The following is a 25855-nucleotide window of genomic DNA, read 5'->3' on the forward strand; positions in this document are numbered from 1 at the left end:
GTTAGGGCGACCTGCACTATTTGCAACACCTTACATGGTTGGTCGAGAGGACAAAAGAACGAACAACAGAACAATGTTCTCAACCCTAAAAAACAATGCAGCTGCAGGTTATCAGGGTCAAGTGGAAATCGAGCTTTTGAAGGGTGCATGTCTACTGTGGAAGTTTACGGTAAAAGCGCTACAGAGGAGGCAGCTGGCACGAAGGGGTGTGTTTAAAGGGAAAGATGTTTAAGAAGAAAGGTGTGGTCGAGGAAGGGTGAAACTGATACAAAATTAAATACACTATTCGTAACATTCCAGTACTTTTGTAAGATTAAAGTAATTATGAAACAGCTTCTTAAAATATACGTCTTAGAGAGAAATAGAACACAAAATAGAAAACTTTATTTCGCTTCCTTGATTTTTTCTTAAGAGTTGGCTTATTCATACGAACTTGTCGCCATTTTATACTCCTAGCGATAAAAACACTATTTTATATCATACAACAGTATTCGTTTACCTTACAACAACATGCACAATTATCTTTTGACATAGTACTGTTTCGAGAACATATCGATAGTGCAAGGAAAATCATGTAATATGAATCCATTGTTCCTAACACCAGTGAAGATTTACAATGTAAAAATTGGTGAAAACTTTGATTTGATTCTACAAAGTCAACTTTCTCAACAAGCCATCGAAGGAGAACTAAAACGGCAGAAAATGTAAACAAACGGCGACAAAGCCACTTGACTATTTCCAGCCAATTATTTGTTTTTTAATTTCTAAATTTTCTCTTTCAAAGGTTACATACATATTTCTTACTCCCCTTTCTGTTCTACTTGTATTTCTAATCGTACTAAGTAGGAGAATTTGTATAAATATCAAGACATTTTTCATCTGTTGTGATCATTCCTTTCATTCTCGTAACCTTTCTTTTAACCAAGTTGTGATATTGCAAAGAGAATTTAAATGCTGATCACTGTAACAGGATTCACTGGAAACACGGGAAAGGCAAACGGTCCAGTAGTCTTAATAAGCAAATGACAACAAGACGGAAGATTTTCAGTAAATAATATTTACAACCAAAACCAAGAGCTTTTACTCTTGAAGATCAATGCGTGATCGACCATGTCAAGTCTTGCCTAGTTCCTAGGCATCTCTCTATCTTTCGTCTCGATCAAACAGACCGTTTCGAAACACGTGGTCCGAAACGAACTGACAGTGAAGAACTGGAAGCAAGCGGTACAGGAACTGGGCCAACGGCAAGTCAACATTAAAATAAGACCTAATTTTTTGAGGGAAAAGCCAACGTTGTAGAATTTAATATCGCCCAATTAAAACAAAGACGAGGAATCTGTTTTAGTTGACCAAAGACTTACGAGGAATTTTAGAACATATTTACAGATGTTTTCTTCAAAGAAAACACGCGCGATCAACAACCAACCTATAATGACATGACAGATTAACGCGTGGCAACGAGAACTAAACTAAAGAAAATGTCGATTCCTACATTTACTGTAGGATCTCAGAAAAATAAACTCTACGGTTTCCAGTCGGTTAAAAAATTGTTCTATTGGCAAGCGACTGCTTCAGTAATATACGCACTTGGATTTGGTAATTCAACCAAAGGCTTTGCCTTTTAAGTTCATAAACGGTTGTACCGCTTTCTACTTATTTGAAAAGTCGAGTGTTTTTACTGGATGTAAGTGTCTTGTTCATTGGTCGTTTGTTTTTACTGCATCTTACACTCTTGCTGATTGGTCGTTTGTTTCTTTGCTTCTTCTGGGGCCATGCGGCCACGTTGGGTAGCCTGCCTCGTGGAAGCTGAAAAAACAAAAAAGAAAGGAAGAGTTCCTGGGTGAAATCAAACCTACTGAGCAGTACTTTCCTGCGGTGCCGTTTATTATGCTGTACAAGATGGTTCTAACTTTTGAGTCTGTGGATGAAATCCTAAAGTGTGACCATTCAAATGAAAGCTACTGAGCAGTACTTTCCTGTGGTGCTGTTTATTATGCTGTACGAGGTGATTCTAACGTTTGACTCTGTGTATGAAATCCTAAAGTGTGACTAATCAAACGAAAGCTACTGAGTAGTACTTTCCTGTGGTGCTGTTTGTTATGCTGTACAAGGTGGTTCTAACTTTGGAGTCTGTGGATGAAATCCTAAAGTGTGACCATTCAAATGAAAGCTACTGGGCAGTACTTTCCTGTAGTTATTATGCTACACAGGGTGGTTCTAGCGTCAGTGGGTGCAGCCTGTTTGTACGCTCGTACAATGGCTGTTGATTATAAGCAAACAGTAGGTTTACACACCTGCTGTCCTTAGCTTGCTAGCCATAGGTCTCGGGACTTGACTACTTCCTGGTTTAGGGATCTTGGATCTTGGTCCGTGCGCCGCACTTGTGGGGATTTTGTTTGTCTTCCGCGGAGACAGAGCCATTTCAGGAGGGACCAACTGTGCCCGTGGGGGTGAGTGAGAGGAGAGAGGGTTTTCTTTCTGCTAAAAAAAGAATTTTAGAAATCCATTAGCCAGAACTAGTGTCCATGTTTTAAAAAGTATAAGACGTGTTTGATTCTCATTAGGTCAAACTTTTTAAAATTAAAAATTGCGTTTTTTCAAGCGTCCTCTGCGTGACAAAATCGTATAAAATAGAGCAAGGCTATTGCATAAGAAAAATTTCAAGGAGCCCAACATGTAAAGTGTTAGGTGCTGCTGCAAAACATTTAGGTGCCAGAGTATTTTGTTGAGCGCCGGAGCCTTTGCAACATATGACTTAAACAGACAGACAGAATTTGTTTAGAAACGTGACAAAGCATGATAGCAGCAACCTTTAGAGACCGAATCCCCTTCCCTTTTCACCTCCTCTTAAGGACGGTACCTACTTTTGTCACAGCGCATACGTCCTGCGCATCTCGAGATACTCGGGTTTACTATGGGTGCATCCTCGTTTCCAGAGCCTACGATCTTTTGGTCAGCGGTTGGATCGTAGGCCCTGGTAACAGCCGTTACCGGATGTCGTGAATTTCACGACCTCCGGTAGCGCACGCTCAGTGTGATAAATTACCATTGCGCTTGCTCAGTATTATTATTGCTCAGTACTACTCAGTATTAGGAAGTAAAGACAAATGCGCACCTTATAGCGCATCAGGTTTTCGACAGCCAATGAAAAAAAAGATATTTTTGGATGGACCCAGAGCCACTCGTTCATTAATTAAAAAAAAACGTTGGGGCTCTGGGGACGAGAATGCTATGGGTGGTGCCTACTAATTAATACAGGGATATTTTTGCGTGGTTTAAAACTATGCGGAGAAAGCAGAACTTATTAAGTGCTCTTGGTATCCAAAAAGAAAATTGGGGGTAACCATGCATTTTTCAGAGATAATAAAGCTTCAATATGGAAAAAAAGCCATACGTTGCTTTGTATTTTACTGCTTTTTTTGAATGATTGTTGCTTAATTATCTCTGACATACGCGTGGTTACCCCCAATTTTCTTTCTGGATTCCAATAGCCCTTGCTAAAATATGCTTTTCCCGCAAAGTTATAAACCGCGAAAAAATACTTCTGTGTTAGTAGGCACCGTCCTTAAACGTGACCAAGCGAGGTAGAAATCCTATAAACCACCAAGTCATGAATAACAGATATCCACATATCAACAAGGGTGAGACTAACAGATTTAAATTAACTTACACTTCCTTGCGTGACCGTTGTTGCTCGTGCAGCCGCTGCCCTCTTTGCGCCTGCGCGCGTTCTTACTCCACCAGTGGTAGTAGTTCGGCGTAGAATAAACGGTGATTTAGTGGGAGGGGCGGGGATGCTGGCAAACCCCTTACTAACCACCTCCGGCATTCCCTCGGGTAGTTGATCCCCCGACGGGGCTTCCACCGTGTCAGCACTGCCGCTGTTGACTCGAAGTCTTTTAGCTTGATTAGTATCAACAGCTGTGAAAAGAACACGTGCCATGTTAGGAAAGAGGATGAACTGGATGGTAGAAACGTTGAGAAATTTTCCAATTATTTTCAATTTAAGTGATGATTCTTGAAAGTAATTAGGTGTGCTGTCTTCAGTAATACATTCGATAAACTACATACTTGATTAAACAGCACGACCAGTGTACGCTAAATAATCAGAGCAAGCATGATGTGAAACAATAGGAAAAATAACAATGAAAATTTAAACCGCGCTTGGCAACGGTTGCAAGTTTTCCCGCTCTTGGCACCCGGTTACAGGTTTTCCCATTTTCCCGCGCTTGACTCCGGCTTTTTGGCTTTCTTATTCCCGCGCTTGGCACCTGGTTACAGGTTTTCCCGCGCTTGCCACTGGTTACATGTTTCCTGCGCTTGACTCCGGTCACATATTTTCCCGCGCTTGGTACCGTTACACTTTTGTGACAATGTAAATGAAAGCTGTTCAACAGAGCTTTAATGTTGTTAAGATACTATTGCAACGTTATTAAAAAATAAAATTTGGGAGTTCTTCATTGACTCTGGTTACTTAAAGAGAACATACCTTGCTCGCCTGCCCTTTTCTTGGAATCCATAGCCTCACTTGGTTTAGGGATGCCTCGTCTGGTAGCCATGCCCGACTCTTGATCACCACGTCTCGTCTCCTCCGTGACAGTAGCACCAGCCGTGTTCAGTGATTTGATGTCCAAATTTGCCAGGGATTTTGCAAGTGGAGAGAAAACGCCAGCGTTACTGACAGCTTGTGTTAAATTTACTCTGGAGGGTTTTGGTGGGCTGGTCAAACGAGGTGCGCTTTCCACAACAGTAGCACTCTCAGAGGTTGTCGGGGCAGCGTTTTGTTGTTTCCCTTGCTTTTCAAGCTTTTCGATCTTACTGACAAGTTTTAAGTTCGTTGCCAGTGTTTTATCAGCTGCTTTTCGTTTTTCATCAGCCAAAGCTTTGGTTTTTTCCAGTTCTTCTTGTAGTTCAGATACTTTAGCTTGAAGGCTTTGTAATTCTGCATCCTTACCTCCGCTACCAAGAACTGATTTCTCTTTGTTGTTGGCAATACTCTTCCACTTCTGTAGCTCTTGATTTAGTTCGCTAACGCGAGCTTGAAGTCGCTTTATTTCCTCCACTTTTGCTGAAATCTCCTTGCTTCCAGCTACCCCTTTCTCTTTGTTGTTTGCAATAGCTTTCCACTTCTGAAGTTCTTGGTTAAGCTCACTTACGCGAGCTTGAAGTCGCTTTATCGCGTCCGCTTCTGATGGCTTCCCTTTGCTTTCAAGAGAGATAACTTTTAAGTTCGCGGCACTAAGTTCTTTCTCTAGCTTTTCCTGACTGCTTTTTGCTTGATTAAACCTGATTTTCGACTCCTCAAGCTGATGTAGAAGCTTCTTCTTTTCTCTATTCCATGTTGTCTGATCCGCGCTTCCAGTGGAGTTCCGTTTCAACTGTTCGTTTTCTTCTCTCAAGAACGCACAATCATTGTTAGAATCACGTAACTCAAACTTCACACTATCCAGCTCGCCCTCGTATTGTTCTTTCAGTTCTTCAATCCTCTCCTGGGCTTGTTTCAATTCTTTCTTCACCTCCTCCAACTCTTTGCATTTCTTTCCCAAAGCTTTGCCTTCCTTGTCAAGTTTATCTCGAAGATCCTCATACGCAAAAGTCATCTCCACTATCTTCGCTTCCTTTTCTTTCACGGACTCTTCATTTTTAGAATCGGCCAGCTTTAGAACTGCTTCCATCTCATTAAGTTCCTTACTCTTTTTCTCAACGCATTTCTTCTCTTGTTTAAGAAGTTCTTCCATTTCGTTCACAGCATTCAACAACTCCTTCTTATCCTTCTTTTCGTTTTCAAGCTTTTCCTGAAGTTCTTGTACTTTCTTTGCGAAATTTTCTAGATTCAGCTTTTCTTGAGTCTTCTGTAACACTGATACATCCTTCTCTTGCTCAAGAGCACCCTTCTCAACTCGCAGACTCTCCAATTTCTCGCTCATCAGGTCGCATTTCTGTTGCAGTTCCGTTACAGTTTGCGCTGATTTCCCCAGCTTCCCTTCTAAAGTTTCCACAGTTGCCATTAACTTAGCTTTTTCATCAGACAAGGCAGTAACGACTGAATCTTTATTCTGTAATTTCTCCTTCAATGTCTCCGATTCGGTGCGTAATAAATCAACTTTGCTGTGTAAATCATCCTCTATGACCTGGGAAAATAACGCAAAGCCCAATATTCAGTACATGATATGCCAAACAAGAGGATACTGTTTCCGCGTTCTTTCATTGTATAATCAAACTCCGAATAGTATTTGCTATCTGCCTCCAATTTGGTGAATAATTGTTGATTAAATCAAAACGTTTCTAAATAAGAGCGGCACGACTTTCAATCCAGAACTCTCGAGCTCATTGACGATAACAATTAACCAATGAGTGCACAAGAAATTTAACAGGAGGTGGTTATTGTAAACAAATGGCCTTAGCTCCCACGAGTCTCCTGTAGCTCAATGGTAGAGTATCCGAACTAGTAATCGGAAGGCCTTAGGTTCGACTTCTGATAGGAGCACTCGGATTTCCTTTTTCCGAGTATGCCTGTGTCACTCACTGAATACATCATTCCCAAAAGCTCCCGTGTTACGTAAAGACAAAAAAAAATCTTTGGGCTTACCTCTCTCTCTTCACTGTCGCTCTTACGTCGGATTTGCTCTTCACCAAGTTTCTTTTGTAAAGCAGAGTTGGCGTTTTCAAGCTCCTTTTGCTTCAACTCCAGTTGCCTGCACTGTTCTTGTAGCTGGCTCACATGTTGGCGCTCTTCTTCAAGATCAGCGATATGTTGTTGAATTTTGTCGTAGCTGAAGCTTCCTGAATTCCATTGCTTCTTCTGGGCATCAAAATCTCGCTCCCTCTCCTCGACTTCTTCAAGGAGAACACTCTGAAAACGAGTTATATGTACAAAACATACTAAGAAATTGGTTATTAGCTTGTATATTATTAGGCTACGTGGTAGGCGCTTGAGAAGAAGGCAAGAGGGCAATCGGGCCCGCGCGAAGCGTGGACATCGCGCACGGCTTTGTTTTGCTCCCACGCGCAATACCCTTCTTCTCCCTCCCCAATCTAGCGCCTGCAAGAAACAGATACCTCAAAGTTCGGAAAATAAGCCTATCCAAAAATTGCCCGTTCGGTTCAAATGGAGACAGGGGACTAGTTAATAAGTTTTCATTTAATCAGCAAATAGAGTCCATGTCAAGAAACAGTAAAGTCTTTTGCATATAGTGTCTTCAAAAATGTCCCTTCTTATATTAACCCTTCAACCCCTCATACCAAAGAGCTAATTCTCCTATCTTGTTCTCATACGTTTCATATAAAAGTACTGGGGAGAAGTTATTATATGTAAAATATCAAGAAAATTCACCTTAGGTGATCATATCCTTAAGGCCGATTTAGATGGTACAACTTTTGCTTACAACTGTCGCATGCGATTTCTAGAGCGCGCGCTACTTGCGTCATGCAAAACATTGCACACAACTCTCGTCATTCACCATTGCCTATACCTACGATTGCCGTGGGATTTTAAAACATGTTTTGAAATCCTACGACATTTTTTGTGACGTACACAACAGTCGTAAGCGAGTTGTAGGTTTGATTTACACGAAACAATGCGTTTCGTAGGCCTGTCGTAAGCTTGTCGCATGCGACAAAGTCGTACCGTGTAAATCGCCGTTTAATTCTCATGACCTCAGGGGTTGAATAAGCATTGATATTACAAGGATACTTTTGATGGTGATCACTGTTAGGGCTTAAAGGGTGAAAACAACAAGTTTCTGCTCGCACCTTTTCTTGTTGCGCGGTTTTCAGATCATACTGCAGCTGTTTAATGGCAGATTCCATTTCCTGAAGATCTTCGTCCTTTGCTGTCAGTTTTCGCTCTAAGTTGTCGATCTTTTTCTCAAAAGTCTGCTCTTGTTTCATGGCAAATTCTTTAGCTGCCTCAACGATCTTTACTCGTTCGTCCTCAAGCCACTTCTCTTTGTCTTGTTTATCTGCTCTAAGAACTGCAAGCTGAAATAAAGAGGTAAATTGCAGTGATTATAGCAAGATTCAAACCCCGTAAGAGAGGTTTTCATTGAGTGTCGAAAGTAATATCGCGTTTGCTTTGGTTTTTCTTTACAATGCTCTGTGATGGTTAATAAAATTCGTGCCACTTTCTCAACCAATGACAAACAAAACCAAAACCAATCGCGCCTCGCTCGCACGCGTTTTCCCGCGCTTGACGCCGGTTACATGTATTTACGTCGAGTTCTGATTGGTTCATTGCGCTTCTAGTGTGTGTTGTGATTGGCCAGCGTAATTACTTTGGTTTGGTTTGACGATTGAAAATCGCTCTAATACGGATTCCAAAGGGACCACTAAAACTGTCCATGTTAACTGGGTTCACACGAATGGCGTAATTTGTCCGTTCTATTGTTTTAAACGGAAAACCAAGAACATTTTAAGCTGTAAACCTACCGAGACAATGAGTTTTGTGAAAAAATGATTACACTAATTTGTACCTCTTCCTCTGCTGCACTCAAAGCTTCCATTAGTTTTTCCCGTTCACCTTCCCCTCCCTCATTACTGCTCTCTGTCGTCTTATCATCTTTGCTCCACTCCAGTTGCTGTGTAACCTCCCCTAGATGATGACGTAACTCGCGCTCAACCTCTTCCGCGGCAGCGTATTTAGATTCCAGGCTCCTCACTTCCTGTCTACTCTCCTTCAAACTCTCCTCCTTAACAAAGATTTCCTCATCTTTCTGTTTCAAGCTGTACTTCAATTCTTCACACTGAGATTCAAGTTCTCTTATTTTGGTCAGGAGATCTGAGTTCAAATTTGCTCTCGAAGAGGCTCGTCTCTCAGTCTGTTGAAGTGCTTCTACGTACTCCCTTTCTTTGGCATTAAGATCCTTCTGCAACTCCTCCACCTTTTGTTTTAGCTGATTATTCTCTTCAGCGATCAATGACTTCTCATTTTCAGAACCAATGTTCATTGTCGACAGCATCTTCGCCTTCTCCTCTTCCCATTGCTCTTCCTGTTCTTGAAACGCGCGCATCATCACCTCGGCATTTGATTTTTCTCGTGACAACAGATGCTCCAACTCGAAAATTTGTTCTTGAACCTTTTGGGATCCATTTTCATTCAGCTGACACTGCTTATGCTCCGCTTTGAGAGAGTCCAGTTCGACTGAGAGTGAGCTCACTTGGGTCTTTAGAGCTTCCAGCTGTTCTGTTTGATCATTGAGATTTCTTTGCAGTTTTTCTACCTGGGAACATCTTGCTGTGAGCAGGTTTTGTAACTTTTCCAGCTCTTTGTCTTTCTGATCTTTCTGCAATGAAACCAATGACAAACAAAATTATTGCTTTTATTCAAACTTCCCCCCAAGTGAAATGGAATGCTTGGTAAAAGAGAAAAAAAAAACAAAAAAAAGGGAAAATTAAGTCTTATCACAAAAATTGAATGAGCAGTTACTATAAGACCCATCAGAACAGCCTGGCTTTTTGAGTATTAGGTGACCAGAAGTACATGGCTAAACCCCCTCCACCCAACAGATTTAAATTGACCCATTCCTGGATCCCCACACCCAGCAATTTTGCATGATTTTCCTTTTGTTTCACTGGTGCATCTATTACATACACACAGGTCTGGGTGGACAACATTTTTTTGCATGCGGCTGACTGATTATTATTCAACACATTGTAACACTGCCCAAATAAGGTCATGGTGCACTCAATATTCGTCGTTCGTAGTCAACAGATATCCTGCGATATACGTAATTTCGTGTGTTGGGAAGAAAAATGGCAAAATAAAGATCGTCCCCAGCTTTTCTACAATAAAATTGTGCTTTGTTATCAATGTGTTGACTAATAAAACAATTATCCTGATAAATCTTACGGTATATCTCCTTACTTTAGCCAACTCGGCCTACAACCTGGTCAGCTAAGTATGAAGCAATATTCCGCGCGATTTCGCAGGATAATTGCTAAGTGTCTGCTCAAGACAGGCGCCCGCTTTACGGGAGGTGAAATGTGTGCGATTATTACTGACCTCTTTTTGCAATTTCTCTATCTTCTTTTCTGTCACACTTTCTTGTTCTTTCGCTGCATCCATCTTCTGTCCAAACTCTGAATCTTTCGCTGTCATCGCCGACATATGTTGATCTTCCATGTTGCTAATAGTGCTTCTTAGCTGGCTGACCTCACTCTTCGCTTTATCCAGCTCACACTTAAACTCAACTTTGCTTCCTTCCAACAACACCACCTGTTCTTTGAGATCACTAATCAACCTCTCAGCTTCCTGTTGTCTCCTCGTCATCGCCTCCCTTTCAACATTCTCTGCAGCAAAGGCATTCACCTTTTCTACAGCATTACGAAGTTCTTCTTCATGTCGTGCCAACATTTCTTCAAGCTCACATTTTTCACTCTCTGTGGCTCTTACCATGGCCTCGCTACTTTCCAGCTGTCTCGAAAGCTTTGAAATGTTTGCTTCATGTTCGCTGATCTCTCGTCTCAATCCTTCTATTGTCGCTTCAAGTCCTTCCTTCACTTCATTCATTTTTTCTGACAGTTCCATCTTCTCCTCCGTCACTTGTTTCACCTCGTCTTTAGATTCTCTCAGTTCAGTTTCAGCCCTCGAAAGTTGCTGACGAGCTTCCTGCAGATGCTTCTGTGAGTCATCAAGTTGGTCAACCACATCTCTATATTCCTGAGACTTCAAATCTGCCAGCTCGCACGCCTTTTTACACTCTTGCTGATAACCTTTACACTCGTGTTTCAAGGCTTCCATTGTTGCTTGGATATCTCTAGTCCTTTCAAGAAGCGACGACTTTTCTTCTTCAAGATCTTTACAAGCTTTCAACAATTCCTCTTCTCTCTTTTGTGTTTTCTCGCTGAATGCTTCATATGACATTTCCATCTTTGCCTTCTCCTGGTCCTTAGAGGATGAAACATTCTCAAGATGAACAATCATGTCTTTCAATCGCATAACCTCTTCCTTACTTTTCTGAAGTTGCTCAAGAGCGGAAGCACACTCTTCAGATTTTTCCTTTAACAACTGACTCCGTTCAAGGACAGCAGACTCTCGTTCTTTCTCAATCAGCATTATACCTTCACCAACTTTGATCTCAGCATTCTTCAACAGCTTTTCCAAATGAACCTTGTCATTCTGTGCGATGGTTAGAGACTTGTCCAGGTCACCCAGCTGATTCTCTAGTTTTGAGATCTTATCCTCGTTTGCAAACTTGTTCTCTCTCAGCTCTGCTATTTCACTCTCTTTTTCTTCCAGAGCTACAAGCGTTGTGCCCATTTTCTCTTGTATTTTTTGTAGCTCATCTGACAGAGATCCACTTTTCTCAGTCTCCTTCAACAACTGAGCTTCCAAAGTCTGGATATTTTGTCGTAGTTCTTCAACATTGCTTCCCTTCTTTTCTTCATTAGACAGGCTCTCAGTGAGTTGATTGGCTAAACTGTCAAAATCCTTTCTCAAGGAGTTATTCTCTTGTTCCTTTTCGCCGAGTTTCTGCTTCAGTTCTTGTACCACAGCCTCCATTTCCTCCACCTTTTTGTTCAATAACTCGATATTCACTCCCGATTTTTCTTCATTTGACAAACTCTCAGTGAGTTGATTGGTCAAAGCTTCAAGTTCCTTTTTCAAAGAACTGTTCTCTTCTTCCTTCTTCCCGATTTTCTGCTTCAATTCCTGCACTGCAGCCTCCATTTCTTCCACCTTTTTGTTCAATAACTCGATATTCACTCCCGATTTTTCTTCATTTGACAAACTCTCAGTGAGTTGATTGGTCAAAGCTTCAAGTTCCTTTTTCAATGAACTGTTCTCTTCTTCCTTCTTCCCGATTTTCTGCTTCAATTCCTGCACTGCAGCCTCCATTTCTTCCACCTTTTTGTTCATTAACTCAACGCTCACTCCCGATTTTTCTTCATTTGACAAACTCTCAGTGAGTTGATTGGTCAAAGCTTCAAGTTCCTTTTTCAATGAACTGTTCTCTTCTTCCTTCGTCCCGATTTTCTGCTTCAATTCCTGTACCGCAGCCTCCATTTCTTCCATCTTGCTTTTCATTAACTTAACATTCACTCCCGATTCTTCTTCATTTGACAAACTCTCAGTGAGTTGATTGGTCAAAGCTTCAAGTTCCTTTTTCAATGAACTGTTCTCTTCTTCCTTCTTCCCGAGTTTCTGCTTCAATTCCTGCACTGCAGCCTCCATTTCTTCCATCTTGCTATTCATTAACTCAACGTTCGTACCTGATTTTTCTTCATTTGACAAACTCTCAGTGAGTTGGCTGGCCAAAGTCTCAAGTTCTTTTCTCAAGGAGTTGTTCTGTTCTTCTTTATCGCAGAGTTTCGCCTTCAATTCCACTAGCACAGATTCTTGTTGCTCCACTTTCTTGTTCAGTGACTCAATGGAAGATTCCCTGTCTTCCAGATCTTTCAGTAACTGTTCTTTCTGTGCCAAAAGCTCTTTTAATTCTTCGTTCTGTTCGTTAATCATTTTGTTTACATCTTGGAGTTGTTGCTCTTTGTTTTCAAGCTTGCTTGATAGTTCCTGCACTGCAAACTCTTTACTCTTCAACTCATTTTCCTTGCTTCCCAATTCTTCTTTCAAACGTGAAGCCTCAGACCCAGCAGTAGTTTCACACGCCTCCACTTTACAACGCAACTCTTTCAATTCAGATTCTTTACATTCAATGCACGCTTCTAACTGACCACATTTCTCTTGCAACTGCAAAACTTCGTTGTTCTGGACTGCTTCTTGATCTTTCAATTCAGAGATTTCCTTCTCACTTTGTACCTGTAACTCTTCAATGGCGCAACATTTCGCGCTGACTTCATCCTGGCTGGTCCTCAGTGCATCTGAGAGCTGCTCCATCCTGTTTAGTAAGTCCGTGTTCTTCTCTTGCAGATTTGTGCTTAAGCTGTTCAATTCATCCACTTTAATCTCTAATCCTGCCTTCTCTTCTGCTGTAGATCTGAGCTGTTGAATCATCGATGTTATCTCCTGATCTTTTACGTCAACAACTGCAGAGATTTTCTCAAGTTTTTCTGACAGGGACGAGACTTCTTCTTTGAGACTTTCTGTTTGAGAGCAGAGCATTGCACACTCAGACTGCTGAGCGCTACTTTCAGCTTCAAATGACTCCCTCGCTTGTCTAAGTTCCCTCTCTTTGTTCTCCAGAGCTTTTGAAGTCTCTTCCAGTCTAACCAGTAATGCATCATTTTCTTCTTTTCCTTTATTTGCCTGATCATTAGTCTTTGTGAGCTGTTCTTGAAGAGCACACATTTCATCCCCTAACTCTCGCAGCTTAGCTTCTGAAGCAAGAAGCGCTTCTTGTTTACTTTGCACAACAGCATCCAGCTGGCTGCATTTTTCATGTAACGAGGCAATCTCATTTTCTTGAGCATTGTTCTGCTCCTGTAATTCACACATTTTGTCATCAGCCTCTTTCTGTCGAAGCTCTTCTATCACTTGGCATTTCTCTGCAAGTTCCTCATCTTTACCTTTGAGTATGTTTGCCAACTGTTCAATGTTGGTTTCCATTTCAACTTTCTTTTCTTCCAAGACCTGACACTGTGAAACCAGTTCATCAAGTTTAGATACCAGAGAATGATTTTCTCCTTTGGCTGCTTCTAATTGATCACACTTTGACTGGATATCTTGGTTTTTCATTTCGACAACAGCGTTGAGTTTTTCCAGCTGTTCTTTGAACACTACAACTTCATTTTTGAGTGTATCTACCTCATTGACATAACCTTCAATGGTTGTTTGCACTTTTTTCTTCTCCTCTTCCAAACTTTCCGACAGCTCGCTCAGCTTCGTCTCCTTATCTCCAAGGACCACTACTTGTTTTTCAAACTTCTGCTTTAGATCTGCAATCTCAACTTCCAGCTCTACTTTCTTGTCATGCAGTTCTTCAATCTGGGCACCCAGCTTTCCTTTCTCTTCCTCCGCAGTTTGAAGAAGCTCACTTACACTCTCGACATCTTGTTCTTTCATTTCATTAGCTACAATGGCTTGCTCCAACTGCTCCGTCAAACGTGTTACTTCTTTCTTCAATCTTTCCATCTCTTCGAATGTTGCCTCGTGTTCAGACTGTCCACTAGTTTTAAATTCCATTAAACTATCAGAAACGTCCTTCATTTCTTTTTCTTTGTTCTCAAGGGCTGTTGTTTTATACTGTAGATTCTCTGTTAGCGCCACTCTTTCTTTCTCCAATCCTTCAATCAGCTCTACTTTTGATATAAGATCATCCTGAAGCTTACAGATCTCACCAGTCAATTCTTGTATCTTCTTAGCTGCACTACTAATTTCTGCATCTTTGTTCTGGCCACAAGCGTCTAACTGAGTGCACTTCTCTTGCAGTGCAGAGACTTGGTTTTCAAGCAAATCGCATCGCTCCTTTATCCTTACAGTCTCTTCTTCACTGGCTTTCTCTAGGCTCGTTACAATGTTTCTTTGATTTAACAGCTCTTCATCCTTAGTTTTCAAAGCTTCTGAAACTTGTTCTAGTCTACTCTGGAGTTCTGCAACCTGTTCATCCATCAGCACATTCTTCTCATGCAGCTCCTCCATCTGAGCTCCCAGCTTTTGCTTCTCATCCTCTGCAGTTTGAAGAAGCTCATTCATACTTTCGACATCTTGTTCTTTCATTTCATTGGCAACACTGGCTTGATCCAATTTCTCTGACAAACTTGTAACTTCTTTTTTCAAGCTTTCCACTTCAGTGTGTGTCACTTCAAGTGCTGATTCTCCACTTGCCTTCAATTCTATTAAACTATCAGAAACTTCCCTCAGTTCCTTTTCTTTGTTCTCGAGGGCTGTTGTCTTGTACTGCAGATTCTCAGTCAGCGCCACTCTTTCTTTCTCCAAATCTTCAATCAACTCTACCTTTGAAGCAAGATCATCTTGCAGCTTACAAATCTCACCATTTAGTTCTTGTATCTTTTCTGTTGCACTGCTAATCTCAGCATTTCTGTTTTGAACACAAGCTTCTAATTGCGAGCACTTCTCCTGCAATTCCAAGACTTGGTTTTCCAGAAGAGCACACTGTTCTCTAACCTTCTCCATCTCGTCTCCACTGGATTTTTCAAGATTGTTTATAACAGTACTATGGTTCAACAACTCTTCTTCTTTTCTTTTAACCGCTGCCGATGCTTCTTCCAGTTGTGCAGTCTTCTCTGTAAGTTGGTCCTCCAATTTAAAATTAGTGTTACAAAGCTCGTCAAGCATGGAACTCAACTCCGACCTTTCACCTTCGGCAGCATCCAACTGAGCCTTGGTCGCCTTGAACTCTTCTGTTTTACTCTCTGCTACTGTTGTTGCTTGGTCAAGTCTTTCCTTTAAGCTTGATTCTTCGTTCTTCAACTGCTCAATCTCCAGACTATTCTTCTCCAGCACTGACTGATGTTCTGCCTCAAGCTTTCTCAGTTTCTCCCATGTTTCTTCTAACTCTGTTTTCCTGGTTTCCAGAGCTGAAGAAGTTTGCTCAAGATCACTAACCAACTTTGCATTGTCTTGCTCGTGTTTGCTAGCCATTTCTTCCTGACATGCAAGGCGTTGCTGCAGGGCAACGAGTTCTTTGTTTGACTTTGCCAATTCTTGATTGACAGCTGCAACTTCTGCCTCCTTTTTTCCAAGCAACGTCTCCAAGTTTTCTGTTTTCTCTTGTAAAAACACAAACTCGTTTTGCGTGGCATTACATTGTTCTCTCATTTCAGCAAGTTCCTTATCCGTGACACCTCTGATTTCATTAAGTTCCTTTGCTAGTGAAGACATTTCTTCCTCTTTGGTCTTCACAACTTTCAAATCTTCCTCTCTTTGCATTTCAAGATGGCTGTGCGCCTGTTCAAGTTTATAAAGCGCTGACAGAGTATCTTCAAGTTTCTGTTGCACCTCACATAACATTCTCTCCTTTGTTTCTAATTCAAGTGAGACTTCTTTTATGCCTGCCTCTTTCTTTTCTACCATTTCTTTGCTGTTTGCCAACTTTTCTTTTACAGCCTGTAGAGAATTTGCTAAGTCCTCACACTTCGATTCAACTGATTGTAACTTTGCAGACAGTCCCGTAATCTCCTGTTCTTTCACCGTGCATTCAGCCTTTGATGCATTCAACCTCTGGTTTACAGACTCTACCGCTTCTCTTAACCTCTCAATTTCTGCTCTTCTATCATCACACAACTTGTTGAGTTCGTTGCTCTTTCTTTCAGCTTCTTCTTGTTTAATTTGCTGTTCCTTTGACAGTCGTTCCTTTTCTTCCTTCAGTGCGCTGAAAGCATTTTCTTTTTCCTTCAAAACAGTTTCGGTTCGACTCAGTCTTTGCTGCAACTCATGCGCATGCTTCTGCGATGACTCCAACTTGTCAATCACATCAGTGGCCTCTGCTGACTTCATGTCCGCTAACTCACAAGCTTTCTTGTAATCGTGTTGCATTGCTTTGGAATCATTCTTCATCGCTTCAAGAGCGCTCTGTAAGGATCTTTCTTTTTCTATCACGCTAGCTTTCTCTGTTGCCCATTCCTTGTCTTTGTTGACCAAAACCATCTCCAGGTTTTGCAACTTCTCACACAAGTTCTTATAAGACTCTTCAGTCACCTGACGCTCCTTTTCCTTGCCAGCAATGAGATTCTCCAAGTGAATAGTTTGTTCCTTAAGCTTGGTTACTTCTTGTTTTGCAGACTGAAACTCTTTTACAGTCACGGCAGCCTCTTCAGACATCTGCGCCAAAGCTTTTTGATTTTCCACTTCCAGCTCAGCCTTTTGCCGTTGCAGCAAAGCAACATTTTCCAGCGCTGCTGATAGCTTCTGGTTATCTTCTCCGCGTGACTCTTGATTTTGTTTCTCTTTCAAACTCAAGTCTTTTTCTTTCTCTTGAATGGTTGAGCTAAGCTTCTCTACTTGACAGTTCAAATCAGCAATTTTACTTTCCTTTTCTGCAAGAACTCCTTTGGCCCCCTCCAATTCCCGTTTCGCCACTGTGCATCTCTCCTGCTCCTCTTTCACCTTCTGCTCTAATTCAGTGACCTTGTTATCCAGATGTGAACTCTGTTGATTTCTTGAGTTTTCAACTTCACTAAGATTTGCTTTCAATCTTGCAATATCCTGCTGTTTTGCCTCAATCAGCTTCTGGCTGTTATCTAACTTGTTTTGTAGGGTACTTGATTTCTTCTCCAAGTCAGCACACTGTTTTTCGAGAGCAGCAATGGCTTGGGACTGTGAGTGCATCTCCTGCCTGTTGTGATTCACAAAAGCAGCATAACAAAGTAAACAAGAAGAATATTAATGGTACATTCCTTACTCAATATTAATGATTCATTTTCCCTATTATATTTAATTTTAACTAAATAGTTAGTTTATTAGCCTATTATAAGGAACACAGTTTTAGTTTTTTACAAGAGGTGCCCCCCCTCTCCTCCCCATTATGAATTGTTTTTTCAAGTTAAATTGTAATTTATTTAATATTAAATTTTGTTACTATTTAATACTTGTATTAAACTATTTAATAAGAATTGGAGAAACTTAGTTCTATCTTTTTTTTATTTCTTAGCAAAAGGTTTAAAAAAAATTCAAAAATTACTAAGTCCATTTATGAAAAGATGAAATATAACTACAACAGAAGATTAAAATAGGATTACAGCACAAATAATAACTTTTGCTAAACTTCAGACTGAACAAACCTATGTTCTTTTTCCTTTTCTTTCAATTTTTCATCCATTCCCTTGATGACGGCCTCTGAATTGTGGCGCTGGCATTCCATATCTAACTCTCTCTGTTTGGATTTTTTCTCTGTGAAAAGAGACAAATAAACGCATTAAAGGAATAGCTTTGAATACCTACATGTTGTATTATTAACTGACTGTGATACAAAAATGTACTGAGTTTACGCACAACCAAGATCTAAGAACTGCCTCTGGCCCTTGGCAGTGCTGGTACAAAATCTGAGATTCCAAGTAATTCTCACAGTCAATGATGTTTGAACTGACTTGACACATTACTACATCTTTCAATAACATACATACGCTGAACTTCAAAACCTAACCAATGATAATTAAAGGGATGAGCGAAATAAGGCCCCAAGTGACTTTTGATGTAAGGTCAAATTCTCTTCTTGTTTCACAGGGGAATACAAAGCAATTTGGAGGAGAATCTAGAGCAATTTATCAGAAGTCACATGGAGCTTTATTTTCAGGCACCCCTTCAATATTGGTTCAGTTTAAATAAGCTTCTAGTCTCAGTGTGACAGGTGCTAGGGTTGCATGGGCTGGGCTGTGGGTAGGGCAGGCTTATGGGGTGTTCTACCTACCTGGGTTTGGGTTGGCGGTACCAGCCACCTGGCTCCTGGGCACCCAACCTCCATTTGCGACATAGGCATTAATGTAGGCTTAAGTCATGAGCTTGTTGGGTGAATTTGAGCCCTCAAATCACAAAGAAAATATGGAACTATGTTTCTGACACAAGAACCACTCTGCGTGCATGTCAAATTAGAGACAATTCAGAGAAATTTGGACGCCAAGGCCAAATCATGACTTACATTAGTTTTGCATCACGTCATTCAATATTATTATCTGCATGTTTTACCATTAACTGATTATGATGTCGACAACTGACTGACTACAAAAATACTAAACCTGACAAAGTGGATTGACATCTGCCAATCATAACATTGAACATGGCCTTTAGACCCTGCTGAGACAAAGCCTTTTTTTTTTGTCTTTTAAGATCTGCTACATTGATTGACAGCAGTGAAGAATGTGATGTTTGGTTCAATCTTGACCTTCAGAATTCAGAGCCATCTGACAATTTGGAGTTGAAAGTGAACAAAACAAGACCGAGGATGGTTATCATCATTTAAAACTAATGCTGTTCATACTAATTTTGAGCTGTTTGACTGCAATGACAATTGGCACAATTAGCCTTTCTTGAGGCTTTCTATATTAAGAATTTAAAGCCTAGTATTAATGATGAAATCAAAGCCTCTAGTAGGCTCAATTTCCGCTGCTCCCTTGGTTCCAGCTCTTTGGAGGCAAACATGGGCTCATTTCCCGAACAGTGGCTGGTAATCGAGCCTAAGCCTCTAGAGAATTAGACCTTTTTCTTTAATTACATAATGTTGGTTTCTTTAATTACTTCTATTCCTTACCTTAAGCTTGTTAATATGCCTAATTAGCCTTGATATATAAGCTGTCCATTTGTTCAAATTAATTAACATGACTATGACTCTGTAACAGAGCTGAAATATTGTAAGATTTTTGTTGTTGTAAGAAACCAAAACTTGGTTTTAAACAATAACCATCCTTAGTCTCGTTTTGCTCATTTTCTTGAACTTCAGAGTTTGCATGGTATTGAAATTAGACATAGTAAAGGACCTTACTCTCTTACCTAGAGCAACTTGATTAGCATTCGCCTGATCCAGTTCAGATTTAATCTTGTTGATCTCTGCCGCACCCAGTTTCAACTCAGACAGTTCGTTGTCCTTTTTCTGCAAGCTTTCTGTCATGTTACTCAACTCTTTGATCTTTTGCTGAAGCTCAGCATCTTTCTGTGCTAATTTTTCAGTTGCTGTGGCAAGCTCTTTGACTTTAGTTTGTAGTTGGTCATGCTCTGAGGGAAGGTTGCCCAAGATGGGTTCTTTCATTTCTGATGAAGGAGCAACGAATTCCTGGGAAGGAATGCAAGATAATTATACATGTAGTGGTATGTAAACAACAACAATCACACTTCAGTTTGCCACTAATAAAAAGACCATGAAAAACAGTATAAAAAATTAACTTAATTAGGCAAAAAACTACTCAGTAAAGTGAGTTTTACAAGCACTTAAAATATACTGCTGTAAATCTGTCTAGTTTAAAAGCATAGAGCACATATGATGGAGAATGACAAGGGGTAAAAAAGACCAGGGATTACATGTTTCCCTTTTGTCTTCTTCTCACCATCTCCCTCACTGCCTTGATCACTAGATGGAGGATAGATGGACTCATAGATGGTGTACTTCCTGTTAAGCCCCAGTATCAATAAGGAGAATGTGATGCACATTCTCCTTACACTTCTCCATGCATTTTTTGTGGCACTACAGAACTGAAAGAGATTTTATAGCTGGCTTAAATTTCAACAGAACACAAATACTTGAGGCTTATTTTACTGGTGCACAGTCCAAAGGAACTGGTTAGGTTTATTAATGAGCCTGCTGAGGTTTTTCTTGGTTACATCCCTGGTAGAGTAGGGGTTGACTTTCACAATAAATTGCTGAATGTTAAGGATTGTATACCCCACAATCAGAATTCCTATGAGTGTCGTTCCTTGAAAGGCTGTAGTTGTAAACAATTAGACTCCTTATGCACTTTGAAAATCTAGTTATGGCCAGTGAGCACAGAGAAGGTCTGACCTCTGACAAATAATTAGCCTTACAAAAACAGACGTCCAGGGGAAACCTGATTTTGGAGCATCCATTCCAGTAGCAACCTTCAATGTTAGTTACTCTGATGTGATCTGTAGAGAGAGCTGGAGGTGGGGTAACAAAAAAGGCCTTTTTCTTAAAATTAATGTTCTTACATTGTAATTATAAAAATTCTGTTCCCTAATTCTTACCTCAGTTTTATTTAATTTGGCAGCAGTGGCCTTAAGCTGTTGGAGTTCATTCTCAATCTTTTGTCGCTGTTCTTTTTCTTGCTGCAGGCTTGTTTCAGCTTCCTTTAATTTACTCTCCAGACCAGATTGCCATTCAACTTCAGAGTCAGATCCAGATGAGCTTTTCTTCGCTCTTGCATTAGGTTCTTCTCCAAGCGATTTCAGCTGATTTTCCAGAGTTCTCACCCGTTCTTTATGCCCTAATTCCAGTCAAAAGAAATAATAAAATACTTAACAATTATCCAGCGAAATCACCTGGAATATCACCTAATACTTAGGCAACAAGGCTGTAGTCCCAGTTGGCTAAAATCAGAAGATATTCCACAAGATTGAACAGGATAATATTATTGTTCTATTATTCAACATAATTTGCAAAAAAAGCTGGAGATGATGCTCATTTGTTGCATTTTCCTCCCTGATGCACAAAAGATGAAGATTGACTGCACCATGACCATGTTTGGACAGTGTCACAATGTATTGATTAAATAAGTTATATCATAGTTTCAAGTTGGCCAATGCGATAAAGGTTTTGAATTTTTTGCAGAGTCAGCAATGCCTCATCAATAAAAAAAAGCGAATAAGGAATAATGCAAACATTTACATGTATGGCATATTCTTACATCAGATAAACAACTTCCAAATCCCTTTAAAGTATTTTTCATACTATTGACACAACAACATGCATGGTCACACAAAATTAATGTAGTGCTCTACCAACTGAGCTAGCAAGCCAACTGGGAGCTGGTCATATTGTGAGTTCGTAATATACCGTGAAAGATGAATAAATGAATATGAATATATGAAAACATATACAGTGTAGTTGAACTGCGGGTGAAAGGTTAAATAGAAGAAAGATCCTTGCAGTTATTTACCCAAACTTGAATGGGATTTGAACCCATGACCCCTGCGATGCCGGTGCAGTGCTCTACCAACTACGCAGATTTCTGGCTAGAAGAACAATTCTCCTATCTTGTCCCCCATACTTTTCTTATTAAAGTGTTGTGGAGAAGTTATTAAAATATCAAGAAATTCACCTTGGGTGATCATATCCTTAATTCTCATGACCTCAGGGGTTGAATAAGTATTGATATTACAAGGAGAAATTTGATGCTTGTCACTGTAAGGGCTTAAAGGGTAAGTCATTTACCTGGGGGTTATTACACAGGATCCGAAATTAACTTTTTTAGGCAGGCGCCAACTGGCGACTGAATATTTTTTTTCAGTCGCCATATGGAAAAATGTGGTCGCCAAAAAGTGTCAATAACATTTTTCCTTCACAGTAAAACACAAACCAGACTTTTTGGTTGCCAATTTTTCTTTTAAGAATCAGAACAAAGAGAATGCATTTGGGGCCGCAATGGCGATTTTTCTGCTAACGAATAAGATTGATCGTAGCTGTGAAACGTTGTGGTAGATTTAATTAACAAAAGAAAAATTGGTTTTATACTTCAAAATCAGCGGAAAGGTAAAAAGTAAGTCACCAATTGGCGGGCGGCTTTGAATTTTATTTTAATCGATTTGGCTGAAAATCAAAGTTATTATTTCTGTAATGATCGTGGCATGAAATAGTTAAGGTGATTCCGCTGAAAAAGAAGGAGTATTTAAAATTGTCTAAGACTTGGTCCAGTTTATGACTATGTTATGAGCATTACAAAAATGCAATAAAATATGGGGGTCACCGTGCTCGTTTTTGTGCAACCTGGATGGCTATTATAGTAAATAGATGACCCACGAGGTTTATATTAGGAACGCTAGTAATCAGAAAAAGGAACTTTCATTTCTAGAAAAATCAATTTCTTGCATTAAAATATCGAAGCAGTTCAACAAAATTTATTTTAATCTTACACAACAAACTATTTTCATTGAACTGGAATTAAGATTATGAAAGAAATTAAAGATTTTGCTGCGTGTGCACGTAAGCAGTACTACCTAAATACGTGCTTTTTAAAGCATTCAAATAAAAATATCTCAAAGTAGAGTATTAAACTTTTCTTTAAATCGCGATATATAGTGGTCAACCGTATGACATTTAAATTGATGCATTAAAAAATGGGGGTCACCGTGCTCGTTTAGAAGAAAAGGACCATTTATTTTCTTGCCGAGCTTAACCTCAAGGAAATCCCGTAATGTTCTGCGTGCGCGCGCTCGTGCGCGCGCTAAATGACGCGAAAAATTATGCGCAGCAAGGATGCGCAATGCAATTCAACGGAATCACCTTAATCGCCTGTTGGCGACCAGTTGTGAAATTCTGGTCGCCAGTGCAAAATTTTTAGTCGCATTGGCGACCAGGAAAGCGCAATTTCGGACCCTGTTACATGAGACCAGTATGAACTCAAACTGGTATGACTAACGCTCGCATGAGAGGTTTACAAGACTGAGACCAACATTTTGGCCAGGGGGGTTTCCAGGCAGCCTATGGCAGTTAATCTTTGAAAAAAAAAAAAAACAAAGAAATTCACCCAATCCTTTAAAATTAACCATAATTTGTACTGTACCAAAGACATTCCTCTCGTCTCTGGTACCAAAGTTTCAATTGTCTTGCTAAAACTTCCAACGGGTTGGTCTCAGTCCTTTGTGCCAGTAAGTTAATCTTCCTGAACAAGTTACGTTATGGTATAAGATGGGAGCAATTGCAGAATACCCGGCCCATTTTGAATGGCACAAATCTACTGCTCCTGCAGTCCTGCAGTCAATATGTAATTTAGTCTAAGCTAGTAGAGCTTGGTTTCCTTCAGTACCACAGTTTGGTAGTCGATGAGTAATTTAGTAAATTTAACATACTACAGCTTGTGCGCCTTCAGTCCGGCAGTTGATGAATAATTTAGTCTAAGTTAGTACAACTGCGGTCCTTCAGTCCTCCAGTCGTGACTGGAGGACTGGAGGAGCAGTGTTTTAACTTGAATATTATTTTTAAAAGTGGGTATTCTGCGATCTAACCATAAGATGAATAACCTTTCCATACTAATACTTCACCTGAAGCAAATAGAACTACAGAGACTAAATTTATTTTGAAATTAATATTTTGTACCAGGCTCATTAAAATCAAGCCATAGGTTTACACAAGATGCACCCTGTACAATCTAGCTAGGATGATCAACAGAAAGAGGGTATTCAGTTTTTATGCAAATGATGTTTGCACAACTTGGGTTTTAAAATTAAGACAAATCTCCATATTCTCATTTAGTTGTCTTTACATTGTATTGCAAACCTGTAACTTGCAATCAGAAATTTAGGAAATTATATACACAACAACGACCAATTTGGGTCATTTGCTGTAAATTTTAAGATAGCAATCGATGCCAACCATTGTAGAAAAAGCGTACATGCAAATATGGCGGGAATGGTTCTTCGAGGCATCGTATTGAATATTAGTGGCGAGTAACAGAACTGTAGCTAATGTTTACTTCATAAAATGTGCAACTGACTACCAAACAACACAAAAATATTCTTGCAAAGGAACTCTATTTAGCGAACAAACCTCAACAGACTCTATATCGATTGATCATTTGTTCGAAGCTATATAAGCTTACCTGCAAGTTGTCTTTGAAGCAGGTTATTAGCCTCTTTTGCTTTCGTAAAATCTCCACTCTGCTTTTCCAATTTGGACACAATCTGATTATGATCATACTGTAAATGATCCAACTCGTTCTTTAATTGAACTCCTCTAGCAGTTTCGCCATCCAGTTGTTGTTGACATCGAGCAAGTTTGCCATCGAGACAACGGATCTGTCCTTCTTTCGCTTGCAAGTCGTGTAGGATTTTCTCGCGATTTCGCTCTAATTCTTGAATAGATTCACCCAAAGAATGGTTCTCCTTTTTCACCAACGAAGCATTTGCTTTCTCCTCTTCGGTTAACTTCTTCTGCTTCGCTAGCGCGGCTTGTAAACTGTCCAGTTGAAATTGCTTTTGTTTGCAATCCTTCTGTAACGTTTCACATCGCTGCTCTAGGTCGTAAACTTTGTTCAAAGCATTCGCGGATAGTTCCTGCTTCCACTCCTCTTTCGCCCAACTCATTTTCTACACCAAAGCCCAAACGTCACCGAGAAGTAGAAGAATATTCACAGCATCGCAGATCGAAGTTGAAAATCCCGCCACAAATCCAACACCTTCAACAAGAACCGCGTTCCTCGATCGGTCGATCGATCTCATTTCGTGTGAAATGAATTGGCAGTTGACAGTTACTCTTCAAAATCGACGCCGTTCTCGACTGTGATTGGTCAGTTGAGTAAGAAGTGGGAAATTTGAAGTGAGGCTTGCGCTTGCTAGAGCCCAGTCTCTTTTCTAGATACCACAGACCACCTTTACTTGCATTTACACGCCGCAATACAAACCAAGAACGGACCAAAACAAAATAAACATACATGAATACAATTATAATTGCAAAAGTAACATTTATCTCTTTAATTCAGTTGTCCCTACGTGAAAGGTCTTTTGACGTTATCGTTAAAACCACCGAATTCAAACCAAACTGTTCACTACAATAAAGGGGAATAGGCCTTATCACGGTTTTCGACGCCATTTTGACGAGTAGGCAAACGCGTCTGAAATAACAGTGTTTGTATGGAAATCCGATGTCAAATAACTTTCATAAAACATCGCTTCTGAAAAATTCATGAATTGGAAACTTTTACCACTAGTAAAACGATTTTAAGAAAAAAATTGGAGGGATGTAGCTGTGCTAGAAAGCGTCCAGTCGTGTTTTGAATTTTCCATACATTTGTCTGTATAGCGAACCAGCCGTGAACTGCTACTAAAAATAGTTCGCGGGAAAAAAATACAGACAAATGTATGGAAAGTTCAAAACACGACTGGACGCTTTCTGGCACAGCTACATCCCTCCAAATTTTTCTCTTAAAATCCTTTTACTAGTGCTAAAAGTTTCCAATTCATGAGTTTTTCAGAAGCGATGTTTTATGAAAATTATTTGACATCGGATTCCCATACAAACACTGTTATTTCAGACGTGTTTGCCTACTCGTCAAAATGGCGTCGAAAACCGTGATAAGGCTTGAGACACCTATAAATGATAATGTGACATTGGATTTGACCTATATATTGCGGTTCAAATTTATCCTCGGTTTAAGTTTTATCCCACTGGGGGTTCAAAGGACTAAGAGAGAGAGATTGTTCTTGGGTATGGTAATGTATGAAAACGAGTGTTTGAAACAATGAAAAATAAAGCGGGGTTAAGAGATCAGGAGAATTGTGAGTAGGCCTTTTCATCCACGAGTGCGTTCAAAAGAATTACAATTGAACAAAATGCTTTTAAGT

The 25855-nt window shown here is 40.1% G+C and overlaps 1 protein-coding gene across 2 annotated transcripts; it reads right to left on the bottom strand.

The window, feature by feature from the left end:
• Positions 1-289: 289 nt before the first annotated feature.
• LOC146481796 (uncharacterized) lies at positions 290-24719 on the bottom strand. 2 transcript variants are annotated; one of them, XM_085107807.1, is made up of 12 exons: positions 24115-24719; positions 20546-20784; positions 19340-19619; positions 17638-17746; positions 10001-17192; positions 8472-9281; positions 7753-7980; positions 6590-6853; positions 4490-6131; positions 3671-3921; positions 2295-2478; positions 290-1806 (listed from the first exon to the last, which is right to left on the bottom strand). In XM_085107807.1, the coding sequence occupies exons 1-12, from the start codon at positions 24596-24598 to the stop codon at positions 1715-1717; spliced, it is 11775 nt and encodes a 3924-aa protein (XP_084963933.1). In that variant the 5' UTR covers positions 24599-24719; the 3' UTR covers positions 290-1714. The 2 variants fall into 2 exon arrangements, with proteins under 2 accessions (XP_084963933.1, XP_084963932.1); XM_085107806.1 differs by having other exon boundaries at positions 2295-2481.
• Between the last annotated feature and the right edge of the window lie 1136 nt (positions 24720-25855).

This window comes from Pavona decussata, unplaced genomic scaffold, assembly GCF_977016875.1.
Source record: "Pavona decussata unplaced genomic scaffold, jaPavDecu1.1 SCAFFOLD_48, whole genome shotgun sequence".
Classification (NCBI taxonomy): domain Eukaryota; kingdom Metazoa; phylum Cnidaria; class Anthozoa; order Scleractinia; family Agariciidae; genus Pavona; species Pavona decussata.